Source organism: Pyrus communis, chromosome 14, assembly GCF_963583255.1.
Source record: "Pyrus communis chromosome 14, drPyrComm1.1, whole genome shotgun sequence".
Lineage (NCBI taxonomy): Eukaryota > Viridiplantae > Streptophyta > Magnoliopsida > Rosales > Rosaceae > Pyrus > Pyrus communis.
Window position 1 is genome coordinate 7,851,527 of NC_084816.1, and position 15,731 is coordinate 7,867,257.

Sequence of the window (15,731 nt, forward strand, 5' to 3'; positions counted from 1 at the left end):
CTTCCTTAAATTAATTTTAATTAGCTCCAGGGCCTGAGGACCGTACAATATTATCCAAGAAGGTTGGCCGAAGAATGTAATTCCAACATAATAATCCAAACAGGTAGCCGTCACGAAGTCTCTTTCTTTGGAGTTGAAACATGCATTTAATTACGTGAGACTTTTTTTTGTTTAACTATCTCACGTAATGTCCGCATCTGCATGAAAAATGCACATATATACTTCCTCTCATACCATTTCATTTTCCATCTACAACTGTTTTAGATTGATATTATCGTTGCTTCTTATTGTATTCCCTCGTCGTCCAAGGAAAAACTGCGCTTTCATGGAGAAAGAACCCGCATTCACGACTTATTCAACTATGCAATTGCCTCCGGGTTTCAGATTCCATCCATCAGATGAAGAACTCATCGTTCACTACTTGCGAAACCAAATGATTTCGCATCCGCTTCCAGCTCAGTTGATCACGGAGATCGATCTGTATAAGTATAATCCGTGGGAGCTACCCAGTCAGTACTGAAGCATTCATTCATTTCATTCCTCCATGGTTAATCCTTCGATTTGGATTACACAGTAATAATCGAGTGTATATGTTTTTGAATTGTTTGTTTTATTACTTGATTTTTGCAGGCAAGGCTTTGTTTGGAGAAGATGAGTGGTACTTCTTCAGCCCGAGGCACCGGAAGTATCCGAATGGGGAGAGGCCAAATAGAACAGCAGCAGTGGGTTATTGGAAGGCTGCTGGAAGTGATAAGCCAATTCTCACCTCTTGTGGATTGAAGCGGATAGGAGTGAAGAAGGCTTTGGTCTTTTACACCGGTCGAGCTCCTAAAGGAGTTAAGACTGAATGGATCATGAACGAGTATAGACTGCTCCACTGTACGGTTAACCCCTCGAGATGCAAAGGTTCTATGAGAGTAAGTCGATAGAATGAGATACTGAGTTTGCATATTAAATATATGTATCTCAAAAAATGGAACAAACCACTTAAAGGCATAAGCTTACTAATCAACCAATACGTACTGTACTTTGTTTCACATTTGAGAAATGCTAGCATCAGTCATCCACGTGTCTTCCTGATAACTGTTGATCCCCACACCCATAAACTGTTTAGAGTCGCTCATGCTCTATCAAACTCTCGTGCTAGCCTAGCTAGCTAGGTTCCCTCAGAATTCAACATACTCAATCTTGCCTTGTACTATAGCTAATGTGTTTTTAAAAGTGAAACACAGATGGTAGAGGTACTAAACATTTTAAATCTTAAAAATCATTGCTTCAGACCATGCTTTGATTTAACTTAAGTCGTCGTCTTCATGTTTTTTTTCACTTGACTCGGTAAATTATGCAGTTCATACATCTTCTTTGATCAAAGCAATGTGATCAAGGGAAATACATTAAAAAATGCTTCGTGTTGTAACAGTTGGATGATTGGGTACTATGCCGAGTTCAACAGCGAGGAAGCACAACAAAGAACACATGCAACGCTCAAGACATCTACAACACTGAATTTGGGAGGTGCCTACCAAAATCTGGGCCAACCGTACGGCCTACAAATCCAATCCATCGTGCTGATATAATCACAGATTTTCTATACAAAGACTGTCGAGTATTAGCTTCCATCCTCGCCGGTCAACCTCCATCACCGATAGAGACCTCAAGTGCGAGCTTTCAAGGGAGCAAAGATAGCTATCCAGTCGGCTCAAATAACAAGGTAAAATCCACAGTATCAATTTCTTCTTCGGGCATTAATTCCACACTAAAAAGGAAGATTAGAGAAGAAAATACGAAAGAAGATCTCTTTCCACTCATAAATCTAGAAAGCAAGAACAAAGATGGGAACGTTCTGCCTAGCAAGAAACTAGCAGCTGGCAATGTTGTCAACTGCTACATTCCAAACCACTTGCAAAATGACATACCCAAAGCAAATCCAACTGTTCCAGCCAACTTTGAGGAGTTTAATGAAATGGCCTTCCTAGCTACATACTCCTCGTAATAAAGTCTTTGATGAAAGCTATGTGCCCTTGAGGAATGAACACATTCAGGAGGCCATAGTTTCTGGATGTACAGCATGAAGTGTAAACAAGGTGTACAAAGCACGATATCGATTTGGCCTCCAAGACTGGGCAGTACATATAACCAGTTCAATAATCTACATTTGTTGCTAGTTAACTCTGTTTATGTGGAGAGTGCTCTCCTGGTTGGGAATATTTATTACCACCCTCAAAAGAATGTGTAAGTTCATGCTTGATCAAGGATGGGAAAAAAAGAAAGAAAATAAACATTTTTCAGTGTAATAATAGTAAATTAGTATTGTCAAATACTTAAATAATATGAGTAATTATCATACATGTTCAATTTGTTTTAATTTCATTGGGTTATAAATTCTTTCCATTTACAAAAAGATAATTTGACATTCGATAGCATAGTCTTTTCCTAGTACAATTTAATTTGCTCACCCCTAAAGTAAAGGTGATGCTCACCAAACTAATTTAACGGCAATAAATTGGGGTGAGCATTATACTTACTTTAGGGGGTGAGCTAAAATGCACTCAACAATATGGATTTGGATCAACAATGCACTGTAAAACTATTTAAGGCAAATTGATGCTCAATAAATTCATTGAATGACAAGTACAGACATAAATAAAATCTAAACTACAAATTTTCCACATTGTTGGGAGAAAGAACCACCATGAGCAAGAAACTGTATATAATCATCTTCAAGTAGCCAAAACCAGATTAGATAATTAACGTTGTACTTGAACGGAAGATGTTAAAGAGATACAAGCTAGCAAAGCCTTATGAAATGGAAGAATGTAATACCACATCAGATATGATCCGATAAGCTGCTGAAGTCTTTTTAAAGTAACTTCATCGCAGTAGTAAAGAAAACAGTTGAACATCTCATTTATTCAAGGAAAGAAAAGTATGTTAAAGCATTCAGAACACGCAAAATCAATTCTTAGACAACCCCGTGAAATAAATGTGGCATAAACGGTCTTATGAGTTATTTTCCGGAACATGAAACCGATTTCACAAATATAAGCTCTTAGCATTTGGGGACTAGATTTTAAGGTTAAAGGGCTTGACATTCATTGAAAACTATAACAGCAGAAAAATAAAAAAGCATATAAAATACTGATTACCTGATGAGTCAAATTTGATATTTTTATGAGATGTTGAAGTTCCCCATTCCCCAGCTTTTTTAGCTGCAGTTTCTGTCCCATCTGGTATCCTCTCAGGCAGTGCAAAAACCAGATCACTGCGTGTTTCTAGTTCTTCAGGGGACAGCCCTTTAACCTGTAATTAAACCAAAATACGAATACAAGTTAAGCAACTTTGTTGTTACAAGTCTTTAGAGATAATAGTGGTGATAATAATCAATATTAAAGAGTACGACCCAAATTCCCTTATGTTTGTGTGGGTGTGCATGTCTATAGGTCCAAGATGTTCACACACAGTCACACTATGGTTGCCATGTTATATACTAAGGCTATATGTTGGGCACACTCTTATGGTATCTGAAGAACCATGCCGACGCCAATTCATGCTCTCGCTTTGCGGGATGATATTCTCACGCTGTGCAACTCACTATGTAGCTTTTGGATTTGGTCACGTTGGTTACGTTTTTGCTTTTTATTGTCAAAGCGAATCCACATCAGTATCCAAAAAGTGCAGCATAAACATCATTAGCGGGATAAATGTTACAAGGTTATGTCAGTTCAGTGTAAAACATGAACATGAGATATGAAATGATAATATAGGCAAGAAGGAATTAACAAAAAGAAGATACATGAAGCCCTTTTCAGAACATCTTATTTTCTCCGAGAATGCGGAGCTGGTGAAGCGTGACAGAAAAAAATTACCTAAGAAACTCAAGAAGCAAACCCAAAGAAAAAAGAAGCAAATTCATGACAAGTCATCAGAGTAGAGAAGCTGATTGTTAGATTCTATGCAACCTGTGGGAGGATAAAATCCGGTTTCGACTCGTGGGCCAATACCAATCACCCAGAGATTGTGTGGTGCAAGATAAACTGTAAGGAAAGCCTACAAGGAGTATACATACGCACATGTCTAGATAACCGCCTCCACTACAGAAGACCATTGAGGAAGTGGGAAAGGAAGTAACTGCCTCCACTACAGAAGACCATTAAGGACGTGGGAAAGGAAGACATGACATGGTACTTGTTCCCGAAGCATGAGGTTATATTACGGAGGACCACTAAGGATGTGGGAGAGGAAGAGAGATCGTGGTACTTGTTCGATAAGAATGCAATCCTATAAATATGGAGAGCAGCCAAATAGCCAAGGGGGGAAAAAGGAGAGGAGACCCCAGAGAGAAACAAGAGAACAAAAATCAATCAACTGACTTGAACGTCGAAGTATCTTTTGCAGGTACCCTGCCCACACAAGCTACGGAGGAAGATTGTTCGGGGACGCCTCTTGCAAAGGATTCGGCGAACGTGAACGTGAGGATTGTGATCAACAAATCTGTGGAGGTATTTCTTCTCATAAGAAATTTCGCTCTCACACAACCCCTTGAGAATTCATGTGAACGGGGTTCTCTATCTGCTTAGGAACGTAACGCATAACTTCGTAGAGTCCCAACTCTTATGCTAATGGTCTCGGAACATAAGTTGTATTATAAAGAGGAAATGCAAGATCTCATGGAATATATCTACCGAGGTTACAGTTGTCTCGTTTCGCCTCGCCTCTAGGCAAGCGCGTTTGCTTCCACTCTGTCTTCCTAGTCTAGTTCCTTGTAGCTTCTGCAATTTCGTTGACGATGATTGTTTTGTTCCTTTACTACAAGAACCACTCTTGTTTTTCATCTCGTGCGTCGATGATAGACACACAGTAAACAGTAACAGTCAGGCTCAATCCACACCATTTTTCCAAAACCAAGAAACTACCGACTTTTTTCGACCACAAGAAACTGTCGACTTTGGAGAGAAAGCCCGCAATTAGATGAGAATGTGACATAAATTTGGAAGTATTCTCACACACTTCATCCGTACACACCATCTCCATCTTGGCTAATCACCATTGGCTGAATCAAAATTCCCATACATTTTGACCCACCAAATCTCGAATCACATGCTCATCCTTTAAAATTTATGTTTACACAATCGATTAAAACTAATAGAAAAGGAAAACATAATATGTGATGCAGCATATCTTATGATTCTTTGTGTCCTATATAATCCTACTATATAAAAATAAATAAATAATCATATCTAATCACATATATTTTCTAATTTTGTCTTGGTTAATAATTAAACATGAAACTTAAAAGCCAACTTGCGCAGCATAGGAAGTTCCTCCATCAACCGAGCCATGGTCCGACGAATTTCCACATACATCGCAACCGCCACAGCCCGATTACTCTCCTTCTTCTTGGCTTTCTTCACATTCCGACACACAATCAAATTGTTCGAAAATTAAATTATTATTATATTAATTGAATGGAATTTAGAAGTCGTGCCTTTGGTGGAAAGATGTGTCTTTCAAATGAAGAGTTGCTACTTTTGATTCTTCAATAATAGTCACATGTTTTCTAAAAAGGTATCTCAAATTTTTTAAATAGAGAGACCCTCTATAATCATTCAAAACCCCTTTATTGTTTACATAATCATACATAGAGTGAACTAAATGTTAGATAGTCTCATTGAGTCCACTTGAGAGAGTATTCAACACAATCGTGGTTCATTGGAGCCTTGTGATTTGGAGTGCTACTATTACAAGGGTGAAGTCATTGTATCTTGGGAGACAAGCACCAATCACCCATGAGCACCTTAATTGGGCGTAAACTTGTCTTAAGGACAAAATCTCTAACATTTGCCTCAACTGTATTTCCAAATTTTTCTGATCCATTATGTCATGTTATTTAACATTGTTTACTTATGTGCATGTATCACTTTGATATATAATTCCATGAATTATTTCTTGATTTCCTATGTGATTTACTATAGCAATTAAACCCTATTTTTCCAATACAAATAACTCAAACATTGTCTCGGCAACCAAACACAAGCAGCAATACCTGACAACCAAAAGTGAAACGATGAACCATAAGAGTGGCTCTTATTTCGCTGTCGACATGAGTGTAGTGACAGGCAAAGGCATCTTCTCCGGCGGGGTTGAGGTCGCGGTGCTTCTTGAGTTCATACTTGTCGTATTTCTTGCATAATGAGTCGACTCGGGAGAGAATGTTGATCACGCTCACTTTCTTCGTTTTTTCTCGAAATCAGAAGAGAAGGTTGTTGATCGTCGCGTTCAGGCATTGCACCTTTCTGTTTCTAACTCTCCGCCTGAATTTTCAAATGATTTTTCCATTTTGGAGAACCAGGTAGGAAGGAAGGGCATGAAAGCATGGAATTATTAACGGTCTTTTTGGCGGGTACACATCCAATTGGTTGTTTATACTTAAAATTCGACAATATTATTCTCAATAGTGATTACTCACCTTTTGCTTTTGTCCAAAAATAAATTAACACATGTTTTATTATTTTAGAGGACAATACTTATACTCAATAGTGATTACACACCTTTAATTTTGTCCAAAGATAAATCAATACATGTTTTATTGTTTTAGAAAATAATGAACATGTTATTAATTTTTCTTGGGCTTTAAAAATGAGAAACACGTGACTTTTTTATTAGGTCAAATAAAAAAGTGAGTGCATAGAATACTCGCTAGTGATTATGAAATATTATTCCAAAAATTTATTTTTGATCAATATGTTTTAAATTTAACAAGTTTGGTCACCATATTTTATAAAGTTTACAATGTCAGTCACTTCCGTAAAAAAATTAAATGATTCATTTACTAATTAAAAACTAAAGATATTTAATTAAAAATAGCCCTACTGTCCCTCTTCTCCCTCCCATAACCCCCAATCACCCCCATGTCCCCGAATTGCATTTGCAACATAGTAATTCACACAGGCCTTTATGCAACGGGATCCCCATTTTTTGAAAAAAAAATTAGGATTAGGTGTGGGGCCCACTTCATATCGAATTTCAACGATCCGAACAGTCTATTTTGTAAGTCTCGATTCATAGATCTTCCTTGCAAAAATTCAATTCAATCCGAAATCATTTGCCTATTTAATTATCAATATCAAATTTCATTGTTTCTTATATAATAAAGTATTCGTTCATTTCTTTGAAGCCAATTAGATGTCTTAAATATTTCCGATTTGGCAAATATTTTGTAAGGATGAATTTATGAGGTACAACTTGAAAAATAGATGATTCGAATCGTTAAAGTTTAATGTGATGTGGACCCTACAATTAATCCTCATTTTTATAAAATAAAATAAAAAATGAAAATCTCTTCCCTCATAGGCGTCCGTATTTCACAAATGGATCATAAACTTCGATCTAAATCAACTTTAATTTGAGTCAAATAAAAATGCCTCGAAGCAAGGAAACGTGGAGGGCATCCGGCTGAGCGCCAATGGACCTTATCTCTCCACCTTCTCTTTGTGGATGATACATCGATCTTCCTCAAACATTAAGGAACAATTGTCGAAACCGTGAAATTACAAAATGCTTACTGCCAAGCGTCGGGGAAGGAGATTAGCTTATTAAATTCGGTGATCTATTTCAGTGCAAATATACCGGTGGTGATTGTGATGAGCTTAGTGCTTTACTGGAAATGCCGACGATCCAGGAAAATACTTTGTATCCCGGCAGTTTGAGGTAGATAAAAAAAGGGAACCCTAGCTTATGTCAAAATCGAGGGGTGGTAGCAGCAGTACCTTTCACAGGCCAAAAATGAAACTTTGATTAAGGCGATGGCCTTGACAGTTCTGGCATATCTAATGAATGTCTTCAAATTTCTTGATGTATTATGCAGGGATATAGGTGCGACTGTTGCTAGGTTTCTGGTGGGGACAAAAGCAAAACGAGCGTAAAATACATTGGCTTGGCTGTGGAGCCTTGGGTTGGGCAAAGAATGAGGGTGGGATCGAGTTTCAGGAACCTAAAGGACTTTAACCTTGCATTCTTAGCAAAACAATGTTGGGGGTTGATTCACGAGCCAGGCTCTCTATGGTGCCAAGTCCTCAAGGAGAGATACTTCCCTCACACTTCGTTCTTGGAAACTAAGGAGGGTAGGAGAGCCTCATGGATCTGGGGAAACCTGACAGAAGGAAGATAAGTGTCACTAAAAGGGGCGCGTTGGCAGATTATGAATGGGGGCCAAACTTGGATTTGAGTTGATAGATGGGTGCCTGATGTGGTCCCGAGTCACCCAACTTTCTTAATTGGTGCAACGGTGGGTGACGGCTAGCGTGTTGCCTCAATCATCCACTCGGAGGAGCGATGCTAGCAATTGGAGCCAATCCGTGGGCTAATTTCAGAGGAGGATGGCTCGGTTATCACTAAAGTTCAGGTGGGTGATTCCATAAGCCTGGATAAACTGATTTGGCCAACTGAGAAGAAAGGAAATCATACGGTAAAATTGGGGTACAGGTAGCTTAGAAAAAAATGGCAGAAGGTAACAAAGACGGCTATCCACATCAAGAATCATGGACCCTACTGTTTGGAAAAGGTTACGAGCGTTGGAGGCTCTTCCAAAAATCATGAATGTCCTGTGGAAAGGACTAAAAATGCAATTGCAACAAAGGCAAATATTTTCAAAAGGACATGGGCTAATAACTCCTCTTTGCCCTCTATACAATGAGCAGGAAGGGACTATTGAGCACTTGCTGCTCTTGTGCCCTTGGGTGAACTTGGTTTGGTTTGGAAGACCTCTAAGTTATATGATTGATAGAGACACAATAACCACCTTTGAGACACAGTAACCACCTTTGTTGCCTGGCTATCGAAGACATTCAATGAGAATTTGGTTAGAAATAGAGCTAGAATCATGACTCAACTTGCTTTTATTTACTGGCACATCTGGAAAGCTCATTGTAAGGCAGCTTTCAACCATATAGCCCAATCCCCAACGCAGACCATCCGGGCCATCTTGTGTGCAAGGACCCTATTCATGAAGGCAAAGGAGTTGAATTTAACAAGATGAACCTCTGAGCCTCAGATCACTGGAATGTGATCGTGATTCCCTCCCTCACCTCGAATAGTAAAAATAAATGTCTATGCGAGCTAGAAACCAAGGGGCTTCATTGGGCACGTAGGGGTTATGGCTAAGAATTCGAGCAAAACATGTATAACAATCAGGACAAGGCAAGTTCAGGCCTCTACTGCGTTACAAGCCGATGTTATAGCGATTTTGGAGGGTTGTCTCCTTGCCAAACTCTGGAATTTTCCTCGAATCACGATTGAATCTGACTGAAAATAGGTGTTTTATGTTTAAATAATGGCATCAACACTTGCAGCTGGGACATCTTCCCCATCCTTGGTTGTACCTTGAAGCTTGGGAGCTCCTTTCAAGCATGTTCATGGTCTTAGGTCCCAAGTTCGGCAAATGAAACGGCACACTTTGTCACGATGCACCATGTAGTAGTGATGCGCTACTTAGTCTGGGTCGAAAAGCCCCCATCTTCGTTTGTGAGAATTTTGAATAAAGACCGCCTCCAATGCCCTCCTTTGTAAATGATGGTAGTGTAGGAAAGGAATTGACGTCGGGGCCTTCTATGGCATCGTCACTATATTTTCCCTGCTCTTGCGGGTTTATGTTTCTATGTATAAGTGTTTCTCAATCATTTTGCATCATTGGCTTTGCCTTATTTAATGAAATGCTTTTTTTTTCTTATAAAAAATAATTCTAACAATAATTTAAATTGTTAAATGCTCTGGTGTAGAGAGAGGGAGGTGAGTAGATTGGTCAAAAGTTTAAAATCAATAAAGAAAATGCAACATGGTTGCGGCCAGGGATTTGATAGATAGAGTTGGGTGGTGATGGGAGGTGGCGATGGACGAGGGAGAAGGACGACGAGGGAGGGGCGGCAAAGGTGGGTCCAAATTTTGTTTTGTCATGGATCAGTTGAATTCTACTGGCCCATGACAAAACAAGATTTGGGCCAAGAACAATCAAATCATAATGGCCCGACTCTCATGAAATCTTGATTTTTTTTTTTTTTTTTTTTTTTTTTGTTCTTTTTGGAAACAGACGGCAAGTATTTTTCCGCTCCCAGTTTCTTCTTCAACACTTAGAGATTTCTGTCTTTTGATTCTACTCGGAATTATTCAATCCGAGTTTAATAACGAACTTAGAGATTTTTCGGGCTAAAATATTTGACTTTTAGCCCAACCATTAAAAATGGTCTTAGTGTCAAAGGGGTAAATGCGTCCGTCGTGAATAGGGTGGATATCTCGTATCCAAAAACTAGGGTCAAACTCGATTTTCTACACTGAACTATTTTTATCAATGGATTAGTTCGAATCAAACTTGAGATAATGGGTGCAATCCAAAAAGATATTCATCCGCTACCAAATTCTGAGGAGTCAGCATCCATTTTAAACGTAACATCATGCAAACAGGAAAGAGTAACAAACAAACAAACAAACAATTGAAGAGCTAGTCACAGCAACACAATTTCCCAACTTCCTCCACTTCCACATTAGTGAAGTAACCATCCAAACTCCTCACTGGAAAAGCTAGTGGAATAAAGATCTTACAGCAAACAGATAGTTGCATAAAGATCGTACAGCTCTAGTGTTTTCTCAACTAGAGCTAAGCTTATAGATAAATGCTAACACGTCCCCCCTCAAGTAGGAATCATTATGAATCGAACACACAAGAATTGGAACACAAACAGGTCCTAATATGCGACTGATACAAACCGACAATATTAAACACAACCAGATAACAAAATCTTGACAACTAAACTATATGAACCGAGCCGAAGCTGTTTGTTTTTAAGCTTTTGAAACATCAAAGGGGAAGTACCATTGCTATATTCCATGGGCAAGTAATCCCTATTCAATAAATCGTAACAACCAACCGCGCTTTGCTTTCTACGATGGCAGAATGTAGATTTATGCCAAAAGTCTTGTAAATCAGTAATTAATCTTCCAATTCTCAACTATACGTGAGGTGAGTAGAGCTTAGCTAACAAACCTTACATAGTCTGCCGCAGATCACAAAACCAACAGAGTTCACAGAACTCGCATAGCATAAAGCTCACCTCATTCTAAAATGAATTAAGAGAACTAGTAGAGCATTTAACGTCACGCTTAACAGAATTTTATCATATAATTAGAAGACATCTTGAAGATTTCTTACTTTTGTGTGGTAACAAGTATTCTATTTGCTCCGTACTCAGCCAGCAAGGCCTGTCTATTGAGATGACGAGGGGATTGACGAGTGTCAGACGGTGAACTCTGTGGATAAACTCTGCCCCAGTCAAAAATTTATGTTTCTGCATTCACTCCCATAACTATAGTAGTAGTCATCAAGAAATCAAATGATTCAAAGATATCAAGAGTAATGGGCACTCATTTTGTAAGAAGTTTAAGTTTATGAACACCCCGGCCCTCGTAAATAACGAACGTTATTCCTTCTAACTATAGTCCCCATCATTCGCAGGGAACAAGCCGACAAACAGTCAGTTATAATCAAGTTCCTTGCATTTGTTCATCATTCATCATATTCTGTATTTCCAATTATTAGATTTCACCCAAAAAGGACCAAGGGCATGGTTTTCTGAGCATACAACAATAGTCAATGTACAAACAATGACAAATGAAGTGCACATCCATTCCTACTTATCTAAGGAAGAAGCAATGTTTAGCGGAGATCATACAACAGATACTGACTATCTTTCAGGATAATTTTCATTTAATGAACCAGCAACCAGCAAAGAATGCATGCTTTATGCACAAAAGAGATGCAAACAAAAGGGAGATGCAACGATTTATATGATATTATCAACTCCGTCAAGAACAAAGCACAAAACAAGGAACATTTCAGCAAAAGAGGGCTTGTATGCAAATGATTAAACATCTTTCTCTAAAATCTCTATACCCTTTTTCTTTGGATCCCCTTTTTTCCAACCAGTTCTTATTAGCAAAAGTCTACTTGCTTTCTCTCATCATGAATCTCCCAAGTTTGCACAATTCTGTTTTCCTTTTAATCTTTTAAATTTCTACAAATTCAAAACTATTGGATCCTCAAATTCTCAATCATTCAATGTAATTATGTAACACTTCAACATTAGAGAGCAAAATAACGAAGGGATAAATATTACTCGATTTTGATCCAAACACAATCCAAGAGTCAACAGATCCAAACTTTAAACAAAATTGAAACCCTAACAACATCAACTCTGCGAAAATTTACAGAGCAAAGCGAAAACAAAGCATTCGTGTCATTGAATTACCGATTAAGCTCCGAATCCGAACCCGATCCGAACCAGGACTCAGAACTCAAGCTCCGCCACCAGATCGGTGGAGGTACAGCTTGCCAAACACATGAAGAGCCGTGACGAAGCCTATGAAGCAGAGGCTCATGACGAGGACAACAGTCGGGGTGATCTTCAAGCCAGGAGCGTCGTCCGTGTAGAACCTCAGCATGTTGTTTCCGGCACCTGATCCGCCTCCTCCTCCGCCGATGCTTCCGGAGCCGGTGGAGCCTCCGACACGACGGCGACGCATTCCAGCCGTCGCGGCGGCCGAGCCCCGCGGGGCCATGACGCCGGGGCGCGCAGTCGCAGAGGACGACGACGACGCTTGGGACTGAGATGAACCTCGAGCCATTGTTAGGACAACACGAAGAGGGCGTGAGTTACAGAGAGAGAGAGAGAGAGAGAGAGAGCGCAACTGAGCAAATGAAGAAAATGTAGGGAGTATAATTAATGTGGACGATACTTAATTATTATTTTTGTTTACTTCTTTATAGTTGGGTTAGACACGTCAAATTATAACATTTAAATTATAATGGATGGTTAAACATGATAGAGTTTTATATCAAATTTTGTATTCCTCTAAATAAATTTTGTATTTATTATAAAAATTAGTTGAAACAAAAATTTTATTGGTTGAAATATTAGTGAAATAAGAAACCTACCATTAAAATTAATAAGATCTACGAAATCTTCAAATTCAGTCAATAAATAACACTTCGATTGAAAGAATAGAATTTAACATTAATTTGAAAGATGCTCTTACTTAAACTGTGACGTCAAAAATAAATATGTACCGCCTAAGGAAGGCCAGTGAAGTTAATAAAACAGCTACAGTTGGATCAACAGAACCAGATCAAGTGCCAAAAAATGCTATTATTATTTGGATAAATTATATTTTACTCTTCCAGGTTTGGGTGCGATTACAACCTCATACAACATTTTTAAACTATTTCAATTTCATACATTTACTATTATTTTATTTCAATTTCATACATCCGTTAAAAAGTCTGTTAGGTAAACCGTTAAATAATGAATAATGACATGACAAATGCGGAGTCCTCATTAGTGCTGACGTGACTGTCAGACTTGTGCCACGTGGACAAATAACTAATAAAAAACTAAAATTTAATTATGACATTAAAATATTAAAAGAATTGGAAGTATATATAAATAAAAAAAATGGTTCATCTTCCCCAACGAACACCCTTTTCTCCCATCACCACCCCCTTCCACCATGACTTCTGCACCTCTTTCCCTAACCAGAAATTCCTAACTCCTCATTTTTCGCATCCAATTTTGCTTCACCTCTTTCTATAATTGGGATTTGTAAAACTTAAGTAAACTCAAGGTTTCACTTCAATTGCACTACCCCTTCAATGATGGGATGCATGTATTTATATTGCATTCCAAATTACATCAGGAAATTGAAATCCCTATTTACAAGGCTATTTGAAATTCAAAGATACGACAGAAAGATTAAACTTTGAATTACATGTAAAGAAATATTTGAAAGAGTCTTAAACTAAACAAACTTTTGTTGGATAACACTTCGATTTGATCACAAACTCTTGAAGACCCACGCAAACTATGACTTGGTCTAACATCCCCTCGTAAGCTGACAGGCGGAGAGACAACTGGAAGCTTGGAGACTAGGAGTTTGAATTGCGTAGAAGACAGTTGTTTAGTGAACAAGTCAACAATCTGATCTTGAGAACAAATATAATTCACCACTAACTGACCACGAGCCACCTTCTCACGAACATAATGATAATGAACTTCCAAATGTTTCGTTCTTGAATGAAACATAGGGTTCAAAGCTAGGGTAATGGACGATATATTGTCGCACCAAATTGTTGGACAGACAAGATGTAAGGCTGGTTTGGTATTGCCGTGCTTTGAAAAAAAACTGTTTCTGCTATGGTGTGAGAATAAGCTCATTTTTGCTACTTAACGTTTTCAGCTTTTTTCACCCAAAACTGTGAAAATAAGCTGTTTTTAAGTTTACCAAACACCTTTTTGAGCTCAGCTTTTTTTTATACCCATTTTTTATAAAAGCACCTCATTACTAAACCAGTACGTAAATGTAAGTCACAAAAAAGAAACCTTAGCCATGATAGTTCTATAGCTATGTAAGCTAGCTACCTGTACTCAGCTTCTGAACTCGAGCGAGACACAATTTTTTGTTTCTTAGCTCCAGGTCACAAGTTAGAGCCTAAGTAAATGCAGAAATCACCATTGCAATGCCGAGTGTCAGGATTCCCAGCATAATCAGCATCTAAAAATGCTGTCAGATGTGCAGTACCAGGTTTATACAGAAGGCCATGCTTGTACGTGGCCTTAACATAACGAAGTATCCTTTTGACGGCCGTCCAATGTGTATTCTTTGGAGAGTGCATGAACTGGCATACCTGATTCACAGCGTAAGAAAGATTGGGTCTCGTGATGGTAAGATACTGAAGTGCTCCAACAACACTTCGATACAAGTCGGGACTGTTATATGGCTCACCATCATACGCACTCAATTTCTGAGCACAAAGAACTGGAGTTGAAATTGGTTTGGCATCCAAGAATTTGGTACATTGCAACAAATCCAATGCATACTTAGCTTGACTTAAATGCATCTGATCATCCACATATTTTACGTCAACTCCTAGAAAATAATTAAGTGGACCCAAATCCTTCATGGAAAACAAAGTTCCCAACTTTTTACTTAAGCAAGCCATTTGTCGTGAACTATTTCCTGTCAACAAAATATCGTCCACATATATCAAAAGTATCAAGTAAATACCTCTATGATTGTAAAAAAATAAAATGTAATCACAAGTGGATGCTTAAAACCCTAATTGGAGCAAAAAAATTCGAAAATCGATGAAACCAAGCGTGGGGAGCTTGTTTCAAGCCATATATACTCTTTTGCAATTTGCAAACATAGTTAGGGTACTACTTATCAACAAAACCTGCAGGTTGTCGCATATACACTTCCTCATTCAAAAATCCATGCAAGAACACATTTTGTACATCCAATTGTCTGATGTGCCACTTTTTTGAAACTACAAGACTGAGAACAAGCTTTATGGTGCTGTGCTTCACCACAGGACTGAATGTTTCTGTATAATCAATACCAGGCTTCTGATGAAACCCATTTGCAACGAGTCTTGTCTTATGCCTTTCAACTGAGCCATCTACACGTTTTTTAATCTTGAATACTCATTTGTTAGGCAACAAGTTCATTCACATATGATACGGAACAAGTTTCCAGGTACCATATTGCTGCAATACATTGAACTCTTGAACCATAGCATTCCTCCATTACTATTGCTTGATGGCCTGACTAAAACAGGTTGGTTCAACTTGAGAATGATCAGTGTTAACATGCAAAGCATATTTAGGATTACGTTTTTGAATGCCAAATAG

At 38.4% G+C, this 15,731-nt stretch overlaps 3 protein-coding genes across 3 annotated transcripts; 1 reads left to right on the forward strand and 2 right to left on the reverse strand.

The window, feature by feature from the left end:
- The first annotated feature begins 361 nt into the window (after window positions 1-361).
- LOC137714225 (NAC transcription factor 32-like) lies at window positions 362-2,238 on the forward strand. Its single transcript, XM_068453488.1, has 3 exons — window positions 362-509; window positions 631-917; window positions 1,421-2,238. The coding sequence occupies exons 1-3, from the start codon at window positions 362-364 to the stop codon at window positions 1,991-1,993; spliced, it is 1,008 nt and encodes a 335-aa protein (XP_068309589.1). The 3' UTR covers window positions 1,994-2,238.
- Window positions 2,239-3,076: 838 nt separating this feature from the next.
- On the reverse strand, window positions 3,077-6,910 carry LOC137714312 (syntaxin-72-like). Its single transcript, XM_068453553.1, has 5 exons — window positions 6,871-6,910; window positions 6,071-6,240; window positions 5,283-5,405; window positions 3,147-3,300; window positions 3,077-3,102 (listed from the first exon to the last, which is right to left on the reverse strand). Exons 1-5 carry the CDS (start codon window positions 6,908-6,910, stop codon window positions 3,077-3,079), a joined length of 513 nt encoding a protein of 170 aa, XP_068309654.1.
- Window positions 6,911-12,127: 5,217 nt separating this feature from the next.
- LOC137715779 (protein transport protein Sec61 subunit beta-like) lies at window positions 12,128-12,756 on the reverse strand. The gene has a single exon (XM_068455127.1). It carries the CDS (start codon window positions 12,667-12,669, stop codon window positions 12,340-12,342), a length of 330 nt encoding a protein of 109 aa, XP_068311228.1. The 5' UTR covers window positions 12,670-12,756; the 3' UTR covers window positions 12,128-12,339.
- Between the last annotated feature and the right edge of the window lie 2,975 nt (window positions 12,757-15,731).

Excerpts from the sequence above, each read along its gene's own strand:
- LOC137714225 (XM_068453488.1), top strand. The coding sequence starts at position 362 with ATGCAATTGCCTCCGGGTTTCAGATTCCATCCATCAGATGAAGAACTC. Across the intron at positions 510-630 it reads TAATCCGTGGGAGCTACCCA|GCAAGGCTTTGTTTGGAGAA; the intron begins GTCAGTACTGAA and ends TGATTTTTGCAG. Across the intron at positions 918-1,420 it reads GATGCAAAGGTTCTATGAGA|TTGGATGATTGGGTACTATG; the intron begins GTAAGTCGATAG and ends GTGTTGTAACAG.
- LOC137714312 (XM_068453553.1), bottom strand. The coding sequence starts at position 6,910 with ATGGGGGTGATTGGGGGTTATGGGAGGGAGAAGAGGGACA. Across the intron at positions 6,241-6,870 it reads TGGGAGGGAGAAGAGGGACA|AAAAAACGAAGAAAGTGAGC; the intron begins GTAGGGCTATTT and ends TCTGATTTCGAG. Across the intron at positions 5,406-6,070 it reads AAATAAGAGCCACTCTTATG|AAAGCCAAGAAGAAGGAGAG; the intron begins GTTCATCGTTTC and ends CGGAATGTGAAG.
- LOC137715779 (XM_068455127.1), bottom strand. The coding sequence starts at position 12,669 with ATGGCTCGAGGTTCATCTCAGTCCCAAGCGTCGTCGTCGTCCTCTGCG.